The sequence below is a fragment of the Odocoileus virginianus genome, chromosome 10 (genome assembly GCF_023699985.2).
Source record: "Odocoileus virginianus isolate 20LAN1187 ecotype Illinois chromosome 10, Ovbor_1.2, whole genome shotgun sequence".
In the NCBI taxonomy this organism is placed as follows: domain Eukaryota; kingdom Metazoa; phylum Chordata; class Mammalia; order Artiodactyla; family Cervidae; genus Odocoileus; species Odocoileus virginianus.
Window position 1 is genome coordinate 47,499,897 of NC_069683.1, and position 16,110 is coordinate 47,516,006.

At 48.7% G+C, this 16,110-nt stretch overlaps 1 protein-coding gene across 4 annotated transcripts in view; it reads left to right on the forward strand.

Annotated features, from left to right (window-relative positions):
- The window catches only part of FXYD6 (FXYD domain containing ion transport regulator 6), a 34,697-nt gene extending 23,374 nt beyond the window's left edge, over positions 1-11,323 (forward strand). For 2 of the 4 annotated variants that reach the window (XM_020886724.2, XM_070473523.1), the window contains exons 2-8: positions 5,375-5,437; positions 6,062-6,100; positions 6,223-6,297; positions 6,869-6,905; positions 7,620-7,669; positions 8,228-8,278; positions 10,140-11,323. In XM_020886724.2, coding sequence (XP_020742383.1) covers positions 5,380-5,437; positions 6,062-6,100; positions 6,223-6,297; positions 6,869-6,905; positions 7,620-7,669; positions 8,228-8,256 — 288 coding nt within the window. In that variant the 5' untranslated portion in view covers positions 5,375-5,379 and the 3' untranslated portion in view covers positions 8,257-8,278; positions 10,140-11,323. The remainder of the gene's footprint in view (positions 1-5,374; positions 5,438-6,061; positions 6,101-6,222; positions 6,298-6,868; positions 6,906-7,619; positions 7,670-8,227; positions 8,279-10,139) is intronic. The other 2 variants (XM_020886725.2, XM_020886723.2) reach the window with 1 other exon arrangement.
- The last annotated feature ends 4,787 nt before the right edge of the window (positions 11,324-16,110 follow it).

The following is a 16,110-nucleotide window of genomic DNA, read 5'->3' on the forward strand; positions in this document are numbered from 1 at the left end:
CAGTGCACCATCTGGGAAGCCTAAGAGTGTCATAACAATTAACTCATTGAATAGACAAAATACTAAGTCAGGTGATTTGATAGTTTAGTTTTACCAAAAGTTCAAAGAACATACTATTTATTTATACCATATTTATTCCAATCTTCTGCAATCTCTTCCAGGGAATAGCAAGAGAGGAGATACTTGTTCTGTTGGGCCAGTACTGCCATGATACCAAAACTAGGCAAGGTCAATACAATAAAATAAAAATTGCAGCCCAGTCTCACTCATGCACATAAATGCATTTAAAATACATTGGTTTCATCCCACAAATACAAAGATGATTTAATGTTAGATAATTACATTCACTTTATTTAACTGATAGATTAAAGGTTAAAAAACATAGATGTAGAGTGCTCGTTCATAGTTAATGTAAAACAGAAACATGTTGGAAAACCAGGATTAGAGGGGAGCTTCTAAAATGTTAGAAGAAATCTATTTAAAATCAGTAATGTCCTTTTTTATAACTACATAAAATCCCAATGCAGGAGATGCCTGCCGTGCAGGAGGTGCAGGTTCAGTCTCTGGGTCGGGAAGATGCCTTGGAGAAGGAAATGGCAGTCTGTTCCAGTATTTGTGCCTGGGAAATCCCATGGACAGAGGAGCCTCGTGGGCTACAGTCCATGGGGTTGCAAAGAGTGGGACCCAACTGAGAGTGTAAGCACGCACACACACACACACACACACACACACACATAAATACATTTACCACATTTTCGTTATCCAGTCTCGACACACACAAACAAATGGTAGTCATGTGAGGTGATGGAAGTATTAACAAACCTTATGGTGTAATTGTACACCTTAAACCATGTTATAATGTCATGTCACAGTGAAGTTGGGGGAAAATTAAAAATAAACATACAAATTAAAAAATTAGTAGTAAGACTATATGTGTGTATCTCTTTTATCACTGATTTTATTCTACATTTTCCTATAAGTCCTAGCAGTACAGTATGACAGGAAATATAAATAAACAGTATATTCTATTAGAATAAAAGAAGCAGTCTTGTATCATTTATAGATATGTCCACATATCTATAATTTACATAGGTAAATTATTAAAATTAGTAAGAGAGTTTAGCAAGATTATTGGATTTAAGATCAATGTATACAAATCAATTATCTTTCTCCATACCAGCAAAAATTAGAAAACACAAGAGATAGTATTTTAAATAACAACAAAATAATAAGGTACCTAGCAATATATCTAACAGAAGATGTGTTCAAGACCTATATGAAATCCTTTATAAAACTTTAGTAAAATACACTGAAGGACTTCCCTGCCAGTCCAGTGGTTAAGACTCTGCACTTCCACTGGGGGCACGGGTTCAATCCCTGGTCAGGGAACTAAAATTCCAATGCCCTGTGGCAGAGCCAAAAAAAGAAGCATTGAAAAGGATCTAAACAAATGAAAAGACTTATAGATAGGGGACTCAATATCACAAAAATGTTAATTGTCCCCACGTTCTATGAAGTGAAGTGAAAGTTGATCAGTCTTGTCTGACTCTTTGCAACTCCGTGGACTTCTCTAGGAGAAGTCCATAGAATTCTCTAGGCCAGAATACTGGAGTGGGTAGCCTTTCCCTTCTCCAGGGGATCTTCCCAACACAGGGACTGAACCCAGGTCTCCTACATCGCAGGCAGATTCTTTACCAGCTGAGCCACAAGGGAATAGGTGAATTGTGATTCCAATGAAAATCCCAACCAGTCTGAATGAATTTGACAGACTGATTCTAAAATTTATATATAAGAGCAGAAGACCAAGAATAGCAGAGACATTCCTGAAGGAAGAGGCAAGAGAGGCAGAGAAGAGAGGAGAAAAAGAAGAGAAGGCTTCTCCCACCTCTTGGGAAGATTACCATAAAGCTATAGTAACTGAAACAGTGATCTTGATGCAGGAACAGACAAACTGACCAATAGATCCAAACAGAAAGGCCAGAAACAGACCCACACCCGAAAAGAAACCAGATACATGACAAGAGTGGCCATGCGCATCGTGAGGGAAGATACTGACAGATGGTGCTATCCAGGACATCTGATTGTCAGGTGGAAAAAGCAAGAATTGGATCCCAACCTCATGCCTTCCATAGACATTCATTCTGGATGGAATACAGACTTAAATGTAAAAGACAAAACTTTAAGATATTTAGAAGAAAAAAATTTTTTTTTAGGATTTATTTATTTGGCTGCACTGAGGCTTAGTTACGGCGTGAAGGATCTTCAGTTTCAGCATGTGGGACCTTTTAGTTGCCGTGTGTGAAATCTTTAGTTTCGGCCTGTGGGATCTAGTTCCTTGACCAGGATGGAACCTGGCCCCCTGCATAGAGAGTGCAGAGTCTTAACTGCTGGACCACCAGGGAAGTCCTGCAAATTCTTTCTGACTCAGGGTGACAAGGAATATCTTTAAACAAGACAGAAAGATCATTGCATTCAGTCACATTGGAATTAAGAAATTGTATTCATTGAGAGACAATAAAAATGTAAAAAGGCAAGTATACTTAGTGACAAAACTTTAGTATCCAGAATAAGAAGTGAATAATAGTGATGTCAACCCACTGGAAAACTGAGCAGAAGACATGAAGGCCCATCACTGATGAAGAAACAGGCATGGCAAATAACAATCAAAAGCTAGACTCCGTTTCTAAGGAATCCAATTGAGACCATAGTTTATACCTCTAGATTGGCAGAAATTAAGCAGTCTAGTAATAGCAAGTATTGATAAGGATGCGGAGTAATAGGGACAGTCATATGCAGTGGTGGGACTTTAAAGTGGGGACGGTCACTTGGAAAATAGTTTGAAAATTTTCTATAAAGTTGATAATTTGTACAACCCAATGACTTAACTCCTAAGCTTATCGAATATAATTTTTCAAACTGAGGAGTGACCCACTAATTAATTTATGGGTCTAGCCATTAATTGGCCTAGCCATTTTTTCTTTTAGAGAAACAGAATAGAATATATCAGAGGGCATCATCCTTTTTAAGGCTAAGTATTATTTAGCAATATTGTTATTTCTGGTTTGCATGTATGTATATTTGTACTGGGTTCCAATGTAAAAAATATTTCCTGTGGAAGTGGTAGTCAAAGATTTGAAAAACAGTGCCCTTGTGTGCTTGGCAACAAACTCAAAATACATTTAAAAACTACACTGTAATAGCACATAATTGGGGGGGACTCTATTGATAGAACGGACCAATACACAATAATATTTACCTGCACAGTGGAGTGTTACATAACACTGAAAAATGAATGAACTGTGTTTATGAATGAGTCTTAGAAGTGTTGAACAACAGCAAAAAAGCAGTCTCAGAAGATGAAACAAAGTGATACGTTTATAAAGCTCAAGGAAGCCCCACTGATGTATTCTTTAGATTTGTGTAAGTGATAAATATTCTTTAAAAAGAGCAAGATATATATATATGTATGTGTGTGTGTGTGTGTGTGTGTATATATGTATATCCATACAATGGAATATTATTCAGCCATAAAAAGTACTGATACATGCTACAGTATGGATGAACCTTGAAAGCTTTATGCCAAGTGAAGAAACCAGATGCAAAAGGCTATGTATTTCATGATACGTTTATATAAAAGACCCAGAATAGGCAAATCCATAGACAGAAAGTAGATAGATTAGTAATTGTCAGGGACTGTGAGAAAGGGAAAATGAGAAATGACTGCCAGTGGGTACCAGCTTTCTTTTGGGATGGTGAATGTTTCTTAGAGATGATAGTTGCACAATTTTGTGAATATACTAAACCTCATTGAATTGTACATTTTAAAATGAATTTTGTGGTATGTGAATTGTATCTTAATTTTTAAACTTTTTTTTTTTTTAAGAAAAGCAAGGAATGATTAAACATCTATGTTCCGGGTACTGTTTACCTTTGGGAGTAAGGCAAGGGGGGTGGGTTGGAGGAAATAGAGACAAATGTAGCAGTGTGTACAAAGTGCCAGCTCTTAAGCTACTTTATGGGTGTTTCTTTTACTGTTTCATTCTGTGTATTACATGTGTTTTTATACATATGAAATGTAATGTGAACTTTAAAAGAAATACAAATATTAAATGAAGTAACATTAAAAGCAAATGACTGCCTTATGAGAAATGCTTCTTGAATTCCAAGTCCAGGGTCACCGCCTTGGTTTGATTGCAGATGGAGCTATCCTGACCTCTGCTGGCCTGGGGGTGAAGGGCCGCTGGGGGCTGCGGGCTGCTGGGCCAGGAGAGGAATGAACCCTCCGAGCACGTGTGGTCCTGGCTGCTAGAGAGTGTGCAGGGGGTCAGACGGCGGCCAGTCTCACCCCACTAAGAAAGAGCAAGCAGCTTTGGTCTTTTCTGGCCTGGGTTTCTTTCCCGTTACCTCTCTAGCTCTCTAGTGCCCTCCTTTAAGCCCAGGAGTGAGGCATGTGTAATTGCACCGAAATCCATCCCTGGAGGGACCAGCTGCCCTGCTCTCGGCCTCCATGCAGATGGCCCATCCAGGGACCACTGACCCTAGAGACCAGGGGCTCGAGCAGACGTCTCATGCACCTGCTGGGGAAGGGGAGGCTGGGCATTGATGCTCTGAGAACCTGTCTCCACGATCCCTTTGTTTAATCACACCAGCTTTCAGAGGTATATGAACTAGAGTCTATGAGAGGAGCTGACTTGGGCACTTTGGAGGTGAGAGGGTGTGGGGGCGCCTTGAGGGAGAGCTGTCAGCCCTTCAGGGTTTACTATACAGAGTCCAGGAAACAGCAGGCCTCCCACCGTCATCCCTGGCTAGACACGGGGGACATTGGTCTCCCTGCCCCCATTTAATCTGATAGAAAGAACTTCCACCAGTGGGTCTCGCTTGTAGAGGACGAGGGCAGAAGTCCCAGGCATCTCAGTGAGCTAGAGATGGCCATGTCTCTGGGTAGACTGGGGAGGAGGACTCAGATGAGATGATCTCCCCAAACCCTGGGGGTTTTGTGACTTTGGCACCGGAGAGGCGGCCTAGTAGAGGCATTCCTGAGCTGGGTTAGGATCCAAGCTCTGCTGCTTGCTACCATGAGCGTTATTCACCTCCTTTAAGCTCAGGCTCTTCACCTGCAAAACGGGTTATTAGTCACAGCGCCTGCTGGTTGAACTGATTCCATTGTAATTGAATTCATGCTTGCAGAGCCCTCTGTAAGGAGTCTGTCAGTGGCAGCTGCTTCGGCTTTCAAACCATCTGAGCGGAGATCTTGGAGTCAGGGTGGGAGTCCAACTGGGGCCCTGGCCGGGCTGAGGGTTAGAGTGGGGAGTCTCCTACCCAGAGAATCCGTTCCCTCCTACCCAGAGAATCCGTTCACTCCCTCTGTCCCCAGACGCCATGGAAGTGGTGCTGCTCCTTCTGTGTGGCCTCCTGGCCCCAGCGGTCCTGGCCAGTGGTGAGTACCCCTCAGGACCTGGTTCAACAGGGTGGCAGCCACAGCCCTTTCTCATGGAAGGTCCTGGCCCTGGGGGACACTCGGGGTGGGGGGCTCTGAGAGTCTACATGTCTGATCAGCTTCCCCGCCTTTAGTCTGCACAGAAAGTCCTGGAAGGCAGCAGCTAACTCAGCCCCCAATCCACCCTGCCCACCTCTCCCCACTGGTTCCTGCCCTCAAGCCCACCAGGTCCCTGTAGACTCAGCCTGAGTCCTGGGAGCCAGATTTGCACATCAGTCTAGATTGTGCGAGTCACGTGTCCTCCCTTGGTTTCAGCCTCCCCACCTGTCACACGAAGAAAATCCCCCTGCCTTTTGGGGATGATGTAAGATTCAGAAGGGGCAGTACGTGCGGCTCCTGTGAACACAGACTCTGACCGGGCTCTGAGCTGCACCTGCCTTTGGCCCCCGCAGTGACCCTGGCAGGCTGGCCCACCCTTCCATGCTTCTCTGAGCATCTCTGCTTCCTGGGCCCTGCTTTCCAGGGATCCCTTTGTGGGGAGTGAGGCCTGTGAGACAAGGTGGGAGACTTGGGAATCAGGATGTGAGCTGTCTTCCTCTTGACCACACCTGTTTGTTTTTCCAGCAGCTGAGCAGGAGAAAGAAAAGGACCCTTTTCACTATGGTGAGTGGTGATGGTAACCCTGGGTGATGGTGAGGGGAGGTACAACCACATCCAGGGGAGGGACCGACATGCTCTCCCTGGCCCTTCCCCGCTTCTGTCTCTCACTCCTCTTGCTTTTGCAGACTACCAGACCCTGAGAATTGGGGGGTTGGTGTTTGCCGTGGTCCTCTTTTCGGTGGGGATCCTGCTTATCCTCAGTAAGTATGTTTGTTCCTCTGTTCACTCGCTAAGGGCAATGTCTGTGGCTGTGAAGCAGGTGGCATACGGTGTAAAAGGCTGGCAGTTCTCTTTCCTGGAGAGGGAAGGAGCCCATCTGTCTTCCTAGTTATCTCCAGGACCTAATACACTGCTGGGCACATAATAGGTGCTCAGTGAAACAGTGAAGCGTGAACAAAATAAGTATTCAATGAAAACAGTACAGATAACAAAGGGGCGGGGTGGCTGGATCCATCAGGGCGCAAGTGGGGACGCCACAGGGGAGGGGAGACATGGGCTGTCCTTAGAGGGCTCCGAGGCGTGCCCCCTGCATTTGTTTCCCCTCATAAGCCTGGGCTGCTTGCAGCTGTCAGCGCTTTTGTGGTCAAGCAGACAAACGCGTTGAACCGTGACATCAGAAGAGCCCTCCTCCAACCAAGGATCGCTGTGTACAGCTGTGCAAGGCGTGCACTGTGCAGGATCCCAGGCTCCTAGTCACAGTCCCACAGGCTCAGTGCAGCCCTGCTCTGGCCAAGCCAGACACTGACCTGGGATGGTTTCGTTGCCTTTCAGGTCGCCGATGCAAGTGCAGTTTCAATCAGAAGCCGCGGTAAGGATACCATTGCTGTGGCACCCGGGGTGACGCTGGGAGGGGACAGGGAGGGGCCCGTGGTGTGTGACCCCAAATGAATGTATTTCTGGATTCTTGTCTCAGAGACAGGCCATGTGCGTTGGGGTAGTAGGGGTAGAAGTTTTGAGGGTTGCCAGGTAGCCTTGGGGCAAAGGAGAGGTCAAAACGTCAAGGGTCAGCCTGCCCTTCATTTTCTGATGTATGTGTGGGGTGGGGGAGGGGGAGGAAGGAGATGCTGGATCCTTGTCTGGAGGCCCTTGAGACAGTTGGGCTTGGCCTCAGGGTCTCTCTTGAGGTCTGTCTCCTCTTCCAGGACCTGTGAGGCTGCTATGCGGGTCACTTGTTCATGAAGCTCTTTGAATTTTGTGGAAATTTGGGCTTCCTCTTGCTCACCCTTTAGCCCCTACATTAGGGCACACTCATTAGTCCCCATGGTAACCATGGACCTCAGAAGTCCCAAGTCAATGGTAGGACACGCCCCTTCCCAGCACTTACCCCCCTGGGGTGCCAACATCGAAGGGGGCCCATAAATTCTTCTGACCTCCCCCAACCCCATGAGTCCCATAATGGAGAATGATCCACCTTGACCTGGAGGAGATGACTCCCTGGGCCCTGCCCCAGCAAGGAGAGTGGTGATGCTGTCTGGGTTTGCCCCGAAGACCTCTGACGGGCTTGCATCTCGTCCGCCTGCAGGGCTCCTGGGGATGAGGAGGCTCAGGTGGAGAACCTCGTCACTGCAAATGGTAAGTGTCAAGACCACCTGCCCAGGTGGGACAGGAAACGGACAAGGGTCCTTGTACAGCTTGGGGTGAGGGATGGTTGCCAGGTGCTGTGGCTGCTTGAGAGCTGGCTGGCCAGGCATGTTTCCAGGTGCCAGAGGGGGGTCCCCAGGTCCTCTGCCCCATGTCACCCCTCACCTCCACTAGACAGGCTGCTGCTCCTGACGACCGCTGTTTACAGGGGCTCTGCTTAGTGCTGGGCATGGCGCAGAGTTCTTCACTTCTCAGTAGTGGGCACACCGCCCCAGGAGGTAGGCATCACTCTCCACATTTTACAACAGAGGGACTCAAAAAGTTCAGGAACATGCCACGTCCTCTAACAGGTGAATAGCAGACAGGGATCTGCCCAGGTCTGTCTGACTCACAGTCTGCATGAACCTGCATGAATCTGCTCTACAGGTCAGACTCCCCCCAACCCCCGAGAGAGGCGTAGCTGCTGCAGGGGGGGTGGTCCACTGGGGTGAGGAGTTCATTCACAGCCCTCCATACATTCACTGTGCTTGATCCTGGTTCTTTTTCCAGCCACGGAGCCCCAGAAAGCAGAGAACTGAAGTGCAGCCCCCAGGCACAAAGGTAAGATGCTGTCTGCCCGTATCCTCCTGTCACCATCACTGTTCTGACTGGAGTCTGGCCTAGGAGTCATCAGGGAAGAATTGGGCTAGCTTTTGCAATGTGCACAGCTTTTATTAGGAACTGTGCTCTGCAGAAACTCACATCTGAAGGGTGACGAGACAGATAGACTAAAACCTCCCAGTACCACACGCACACACACAGAATATGCAGTTGGGAAACAGAGCTTCCTTACAACCCAGCAGTCAAGTTGCTCGGGCATCATCCTAGCTGCCACGTGGGCATGACTTGGGAGGGAATTAACATTCGTGAAATGCTCCTGATATCAAAGGAGTATAAAGACAGTGGCTTCCGGTGATGATTCAGCAAGTTCCTCAGGCCATCCTTTGAAGTTAACATTTTATTTTGAAACTTGCCAACCTACACAGAAGTAGGAAGAATAGTATAAGGCCCTGAATCCCCACTCCCAATGCCATACCAGCATGATCAGTTCTTGACGTTTTGCGGCATTAAGTTACTGTTTAGTATCCATTTCCATTGTTCATTATAGTAATGCAGGAAAGCAATAATCTAAATTGCTGCCACATACACAAACTCACTCAAGCCTGCCAGAAAAAGTAAGTAGGACAGGTGGGGTTTAGCCCCATTTTATGGATGGATAAATTGAGGTCAGAGAGAAGAGCCATTCAGATGGTAAGTAGCAGACTGGAACCTGGGCTCAAGGACTTTGTACTGATAGTTGGCTGGATTTCACCATGCCCCTCTGCGCCTGCCTGTCTCCCTTTGTGGCATGCCCTGCAATATACTGGGATGTAGCAGGGGTCAGTCTTCTATTAGCTCACTCTACCTGTTTTGTCATACAAATAAGGGATATGTTGTGGTTTAGTTGCTAAGTAGTGTCAACTCTTTGCAACCCCGTGGACTGTAGCCCTCAAGGCTCCTTCTGTCCATGGGACTTCTTATCCATGGGATACTAGAATTCTTCCTGGTATTCCCAGGCAGGAATACTGGAGTGGGTTGCCATTTCCTTCTTCAGGAGATCTTCCCAGCCCTGGGATTGAACCTGCGTCTCCTCATCAGCAGACAGGTTGTTTACTGACCCAGCAGGGAAGCCCCAAATAAAGGATATACTTTATCCTAAACTGTGAGTTGAAAGAAATTTCTGGATGTAGAATGCCGGTACACCGGCTCTTACCGTGATGGTAATAAACACGGGGAACCTGTGGAGCATTTGAATTCACTCCTAAGTGCTTTTCTATCCTCATGACAGCTCCGTGGGTGGGCAGAGTGAGGCTCTTTACCTCCATTTTCTAGCTGGGCCCTGGGGAGGTCAAGGATGCCTCAGCTTGACGTGGCTATAGATCAAGTCCAGGTGGCAGGTGTCCCAACTGTGGCTCAGTGTTCTGTCCACGTCACGGCAGCTGGTGGTTCCAAACCTGGGGAGCCGTGTGGGGAGGTGCCAGGGAGGGGACCTTGAGCCAACAATTGTCTTTTTTAAAAAAAACAACTAGAACTTCCTCGGAAAACCTGTTCTCCTGAGTCTTAGGACTGTGAACAATTCTTTAGGCTGTCCTGATCAAGAAACGTGGGTTTAATGGCCATGTCTTCATCTGCCAGCTTCCATCCCCCTGAGAGCGCCCCTCCTCTGAGCTCCATGCCCTCCTCCGCCTTCTCCTGGTCCTGCTTCTCAGACTCATCCTCCTTGGTTTACTGGGAACAAGGCACTTGGAGTGGGTCTCATCTTAGGAGTTTCCATGGGCAGAGGGGCTGTCCTAAGGAATGGCTGGGAGACGTGTGGATGCGAGGTTTGAAAGGAAGCCAGGGGTTTGTTTTAATTTGAATTCTCTTCTGCTTCAACCTCCAGAACCTGAAGGCAGCTGCTTGAACCTTTAGATGCAAATGCTGATGCTTAAGAAAACCGGCCACTTCAGCAACAGGTCTTTCCCCAGGAGAAGCCAAGAACTTATGTGTCCCCAGCCCTTCAACACCTGTCCTCAACTTAATAATGCAACCCTGCCTCCCCTACTTGGAGCCTGTGGTCTCATCCACCTCCTGTGACGTGTGTGTCTGTGTGTGTGTGTCTGATGACTGTGGTCTTTGTGGTTGCTTGTTTGTGAATGATGTTGTGTTTTAGTGAACCCGAACCCACTTTCCTGGGCCGGAGCTGAGCCACGTGGCTCTCAGCTCCTCTCTCTCTCCGTGGCCCCATCACCTCCCACTTTTGGGAGGCTGCTTTTTCTCTGACAGACCAGTCCCTTCTCTTGATTTCAGGGTGGATATGGGGGTCTGGTGGGAATCTCCAGTTGGCTTGGGACTTGGGAAGGTTTACATCACCTTCATGATCCTTCTGCATGGCCATTTTTCACTCTTTTTGTAAGAACCTTGCTTCCATCCTTGTCCCTGGACCAAATCTGTGCTGAGGTCTCTTGGCAGCGGGAGGTTCCAGCAAGGAGCTGATGAGTCCACCTTGCCCTCAGGTGGCTGAACCCCGTCCCTGGTGCCCATATGCCCCGCCTCATCCTGCCCCCGGGGAAATGTGCCCCTTGCATATCTTCTCAGCAATAACCCCCCGGGCTCTGGAACCATACACCCTTCTCCAGCCTTCCCTGCTCCAGAGACTCCCATCTATAGCCAGCTTGCCTGGACCCAGACTCTCATCCCTGAACTGGGGCTCTGGCAGGTGATGGCTGAATGGATGCATTTGGCTGGGGCCCGTGCGCTGGGGAGGGGCAGCATGGAGAAAGAGCAGGGGTCCTCTGCTTCGCTGTCTGCGCCCTGCTGGCCAGGCAGCAGCGCCGGCTCCCGCCCCCTCTGCTAGCCTGGCACCAGGTTAGGGAGTGGGTAGGGCTCCGGGCAGCCCCGCTGCAGGGGGAGCAGCAGGAGGTCCCAGGTGGTGAAGAGAGTGGAAAGGCAGGCCCCGCCCCTCCCGTCCCTCGTGTTCTTGTGGAAACTGACCAAACCGTGCCGCTGTGAGCAGGACTGCCGTTCTCTGTGTCGTGATCTCTCCTCAACAAAGACAAAAAGGAATAAAATACCACTTGTTTCCTAGTGGCTCTGTGGTGCTTTCATTTTTGTGCAGGAATCTGCATGTCTGTAGGACCTGTGGTGCTCGAAGGGCTAAAGGGAGGGTGTCCTTGGTCAGAGGGAGGAAGTGACGCCGCAGAGCAGCCAGGTGCTCTTTATTTCAGCTTCCTGACCCCTTAGCTCCTCCCTGCTTCTTCTCCGGCCACCCTTCCCCTCCCCTCCTTTGCCGCACCCCCTCCTCCTCCTGCTTCCACCCCAGGTAATGGGGTTCGGGCTCCACCCCATAGCCTGACCCGTGCCTCCTACATGTCCGGGAGAGAGGGGAGTCCTGAGGGCTTGCTGGCCTGGAATAAGAGGTTCTAACCTGTCCCTCTGGTCAGTTCTGGAGCCAATACCTAAGAACTTGACAGAGAGAGGTGTGGCTGAGTTACTTGGGTTATGATCAAAGCCCTTACCCTTTCATCTCTCTCTAAACCCTAATACCCCCTCCTCTGGGAAGCCTTCTTGGACTTAAGGTAGATAAGTCCCTTCTTCTCTGTGCACGTAGTCACACTGGCTCCTGTCTTTATATCTTTGTGTTTAATACTCTATGCCTTGGATCCGTACTGTAGAGACCAGGGGGATAATGTCCATTTTGGCAGTGACACAAGAGATGGGGCATAGGGCCATGGGGTCACCTAGAGTGTCCTCCCAAAGACATTCCAATTCAGTTTTTAAAAAAGGACTGTTGGCCAAACAAACGCAGCTGTTGGGCTGTTTTCCTTGGAGGTCATCCATGTGTGGCCCCCACCTCTAAGTGTTTGTGTGTCTTTATTGTGAGACCCAGTTCCTAGGGGGCAAGGACTATGTCTCCTTCAGACATAAGAATGCCTGGAACTCTTTACAGTCTCCGAAAGTCTTCATAGAGTCTGTCTAGATTCTATGAGTTGTTTGGAGCTGCAGAATCACAAGGCACGGGGTCCTGAGGCACTGCAGGGTTCAGCCACGCCTGGTCACCCCTGGGACCTGTGTGATGCCTGTGCTTCTGCACTGCTTTACCCTCAGTCCCCCAGGCCCTTGAAAAGACTGAGGCTTATAGTTGAGATCGCACTCAACACTGTCAACCCAGAGATGGTGGTGGTTGAAACAGCTCTGGTCACACTTTGTATACATAAGCTCACAACCACCAATCTTGGAACTCTTGACTGTGGGTCACGGAGTTTGTAGGCTTTGCAGTGGTTGCAGAGAAAGGCCGAATGAAGATCCTTAGAGGCCCCAGATGCACAAAAGTTGGTGAGGGACTTCCTGGCTGGTCCAGTGGTTAAGAAGCCACCTGTTAATGTAAGGGACATGGATTTGATCCCTAGTCCAGGAAGATTTCACATGCTGTGGGGGAACTAAGTCTGTGCCAGAACTACTAAAGCCTGCACGCTCTAGAGCCCAAGCTCCGCAACAAAAGAAGCCACCACAAAGAGAAGCCTGCGCATCGCCGCTGGAGAGGAGACCCCGCTCACCGCCACTCAGAAAGCCTCTGTGTGCAGCCACAAAGACCCAGTGCCACCATAAACAAATAAATAAATAAGATTAATTTTTTTATAAGTTGGTGGTTTTCTCCACACATTCATTACTGAAATGAAAACATGAAACAATAAAAACCAGTGTAAGTCCAATGGGGAGGTTCTGATTTTTCTCATAATAATTATGTTAACAATAGAAAACAGTAGTTCTCATCTCTAGCATAAACCATAAGATGGTTCTCTCTACTCTGCCAGACTCCTGAGCACCTACCTGTTTTTCCTCCTGGTTATCTGGCATGATCTCTGAGCTAGATATTCACATTTTATGGCCTCTCTGATAAATCTGTGATAGGTCTAGGGCCATATGACTGGTAGATGGAGGAGCTAGGCATTGGGTGCAGGCTGGCTGTTTCCAAAGTTCTTCACAGCACACACATGGCCTGGCTTCCTTCTTCAGGAGGCTGGCATCTAGATGGAGGAAGAGGATCGTCTGGGCTGGTAAGACTGCAGCTGGAACCTGGTGATCCCTTCGGGGCATCAACTAGCTGAACCCTCTGAGGAGGGTCCTGTGGGAAGTGAGTGGTCTGGAAGCAAGACCCATAAAGAACAAAGAAACTGATGATCAAAACAGTAATAATGAATGATTGAATGAAGGCAGCTAATATTTACCATGCACTTATGTGCCAATCCCTGGGCTGAGGGCTTCATGGGTTCCAACTGGTTTAGAACTCACAGCTGTATATGATGGCATCCCTATTTTACAGATGAGGAAACAGGCTCAGTGGGACCTACCTGAGTTTGCACCACTGCTGGTAAAGCCAAGGTCTAGGCCAGGCCCATGCAGCTCTAAGGCAGTGTGACCCTGTGCTTCAGGGGAACGGACTCAGGGCCATCAGCTGGATGTGAGCAGGAGGCAAAACTTGGCCTAATGTGAGTGAGTCCTTAGTTCCCAGGCTATGATGATCCAAGATTGGAGTAAGCTCCGTGTCACTGGAAGTGTTCAAGGTGAAGGAAAAGGACCAACAGGTAGAATCCTCTGGGCAAGATGGGCTCCGAGAACCTACCCAGAATGACCTAAGTGTCTAGGCCTGAATTGAGGACCCCTCATGCCCCAACCAATGGATAGATGAGCCAGTCTAGCTGGAGGGTGTGGGCCAGGGGAGAGGAATCCAGAGTCCAGGCATGTCTTCCTTCTGGACCCGTACTCCATGCAGGCAGGACCTCGTCTGTCCACTCAGCCTCTAGGGCACATGGCTTATATTTGTGACTTGGCTGAATATAACAAAGAAGGAACCGGAAAGCTGGACTGAATAGGAAAGCTGCCGTGATGTGCCATTTGCCAGAAGGGTCTCAGGCAGAAATCTTAGTTGTCCTACACCTTCCACCTCCCAGCCGCTCCCCCTGCTCCCCACCTCCTGCTGAATTCCACTCCAACAATTTTCAAGTCTGTTTGCATGCGCTGTTTATGCTACTTAGCACCACATAAAAATAGGTCAACCTGCCTGCTCCCCACCCCCACCCTGGGCTGTGTCCCTCCCCTATCACTTTTTTTTTTTTTGCAGGTTGTGGATTGGAAGTTGCCAAGTTGTTCTTGGAAGAGAGTCAGAGGCAGAGTGCAAGCAGCAGGGAGAGAGGGGTGGGTGAGGGGGTCTCCAGGCTGAAGCACAGCCCAAGGTCACCGGGCACCTTCTCTTCCCGTGGGGAGGAGAGTTCTGCCCTCCCCGGGATCCGAGGTTGGCAGGGGTGGCTGGCAGAACTGAGGGGTAAGAGAGCTGTCCAGCTCCGTCTGGTTCACCCCACCTTGTCCCTGGCTATTCTGCCTCACCCTGGGCCTGGAGAGAGCGTGAGAGAGACTGGGGGTGAGGGGGCGGGAAGGGGGGGTGCAGGGAGGTCAGGTGTGTTTGCCCGAGCCCGGGGAGGAGCCTTGGAAATACCTGTCTCCAGGCCACGGAGAGAAAGAACAGCTACCTCTCACCATTAGCCTGATTCATTGCTGTCACAGTTGAACTCCAGGGGGGCAGAATCAGCCAGATCAAGCCAACCGGCTGTTGATTTAATGGAGCCAGCCCCAGCCCCGTGCCTGGTTGCACAATAGTGGGGCATCGGCCAAGGCAGCGATGGCAGAGCAGGTGATGCTGCGATCGGGTGAAGGACTCACGGTGGTAGGGGCTGCCGGGCGGTGGGCCCCCTGCTCCATCCACAAGAGTGGGTTCCTGCCTCCCAGCCAGTGCCTGCTGGAACTGAAAAAGGCTCAGGACACTCCTTGTGTTCCCTCCAGCTGTGTGATTTGGGCCAGACCCCAGCATCTTTGTCAGTTTCTGTCTCTGCAAAATGAAGTCCTTCCTAGTCATGGGGTAAGCTGGGCTCCTGTGTAGTCTTGGGAGCCTTGGTTTCCTCAGCTGCACAGTGGGACCATCAGTATCTTTCCTGTTACCTCACAGGGTCAAAGTGAGACAATGGACATAAAGATACTGAAAATTTTACATGTAGATATAATGTTATTGTCAACTGAAAAAAGCATACAAGCTAAAAGTTAAGGCTTATGTTTTATTTGGGGATATTATTGAGGACTATTAAAAAGCCATCATTTTGCCAACAAAGGTCCATATAGTCAAAGCTATGGTTTTTCTAGTAATGTACAGATGTGAGACTTGGACCATAAAGTAGGCTGAGCCCCAGAGAATTGATGTTTTCGAACTGCGGTGCTGGAGAAGACTTTTGAGAGTCCTTTGGACAGCAAGATCAAACCAGTCAATCCTAAAGGAAATCAACCGTGAATATTCATTGGAAGGACTGATGCTGAAGCTCCAATCCTTGGGCCACCTGATGCAAAGAGCCGATTCATTGGAAAAGACCCTGATGTCAGGAAAGATTGAGGGCAGGAGGAGAAGAGGGAGACAGAGGATGAGATGGTTGGATGGCATCACTGACTCAATGGACATGAATTTGAGCAAACTCCAGGAGATAGGGAAGGACAGGGAAGCCTGATGTGCTGTAGTCCATGGGGTCACAAAGATTCAGACACAACTTAGCTACTGAACAACAATGAAAAATTACTGAGGACTGTAGTCTGGGAGGGAGAAGACAATGGCACCCCACTCCAATTCTCTTGCCTGGAAAATCCTATGGACGGAGGAGCCTTGTAGGCTGCAGTCCATGGGGTCACTAAGAGCCAGACATGACTGAGCAACTTCACTTTCACTTTTCACTTTCATCCATTGGAGAAGGAAATGGCAACCCACTACAGTATTCTTGCCTGGAGAATCTCAGGGATGGGGGAGCCTGGTGGGCTGCGGTCTATGGGGTCTCACAGAG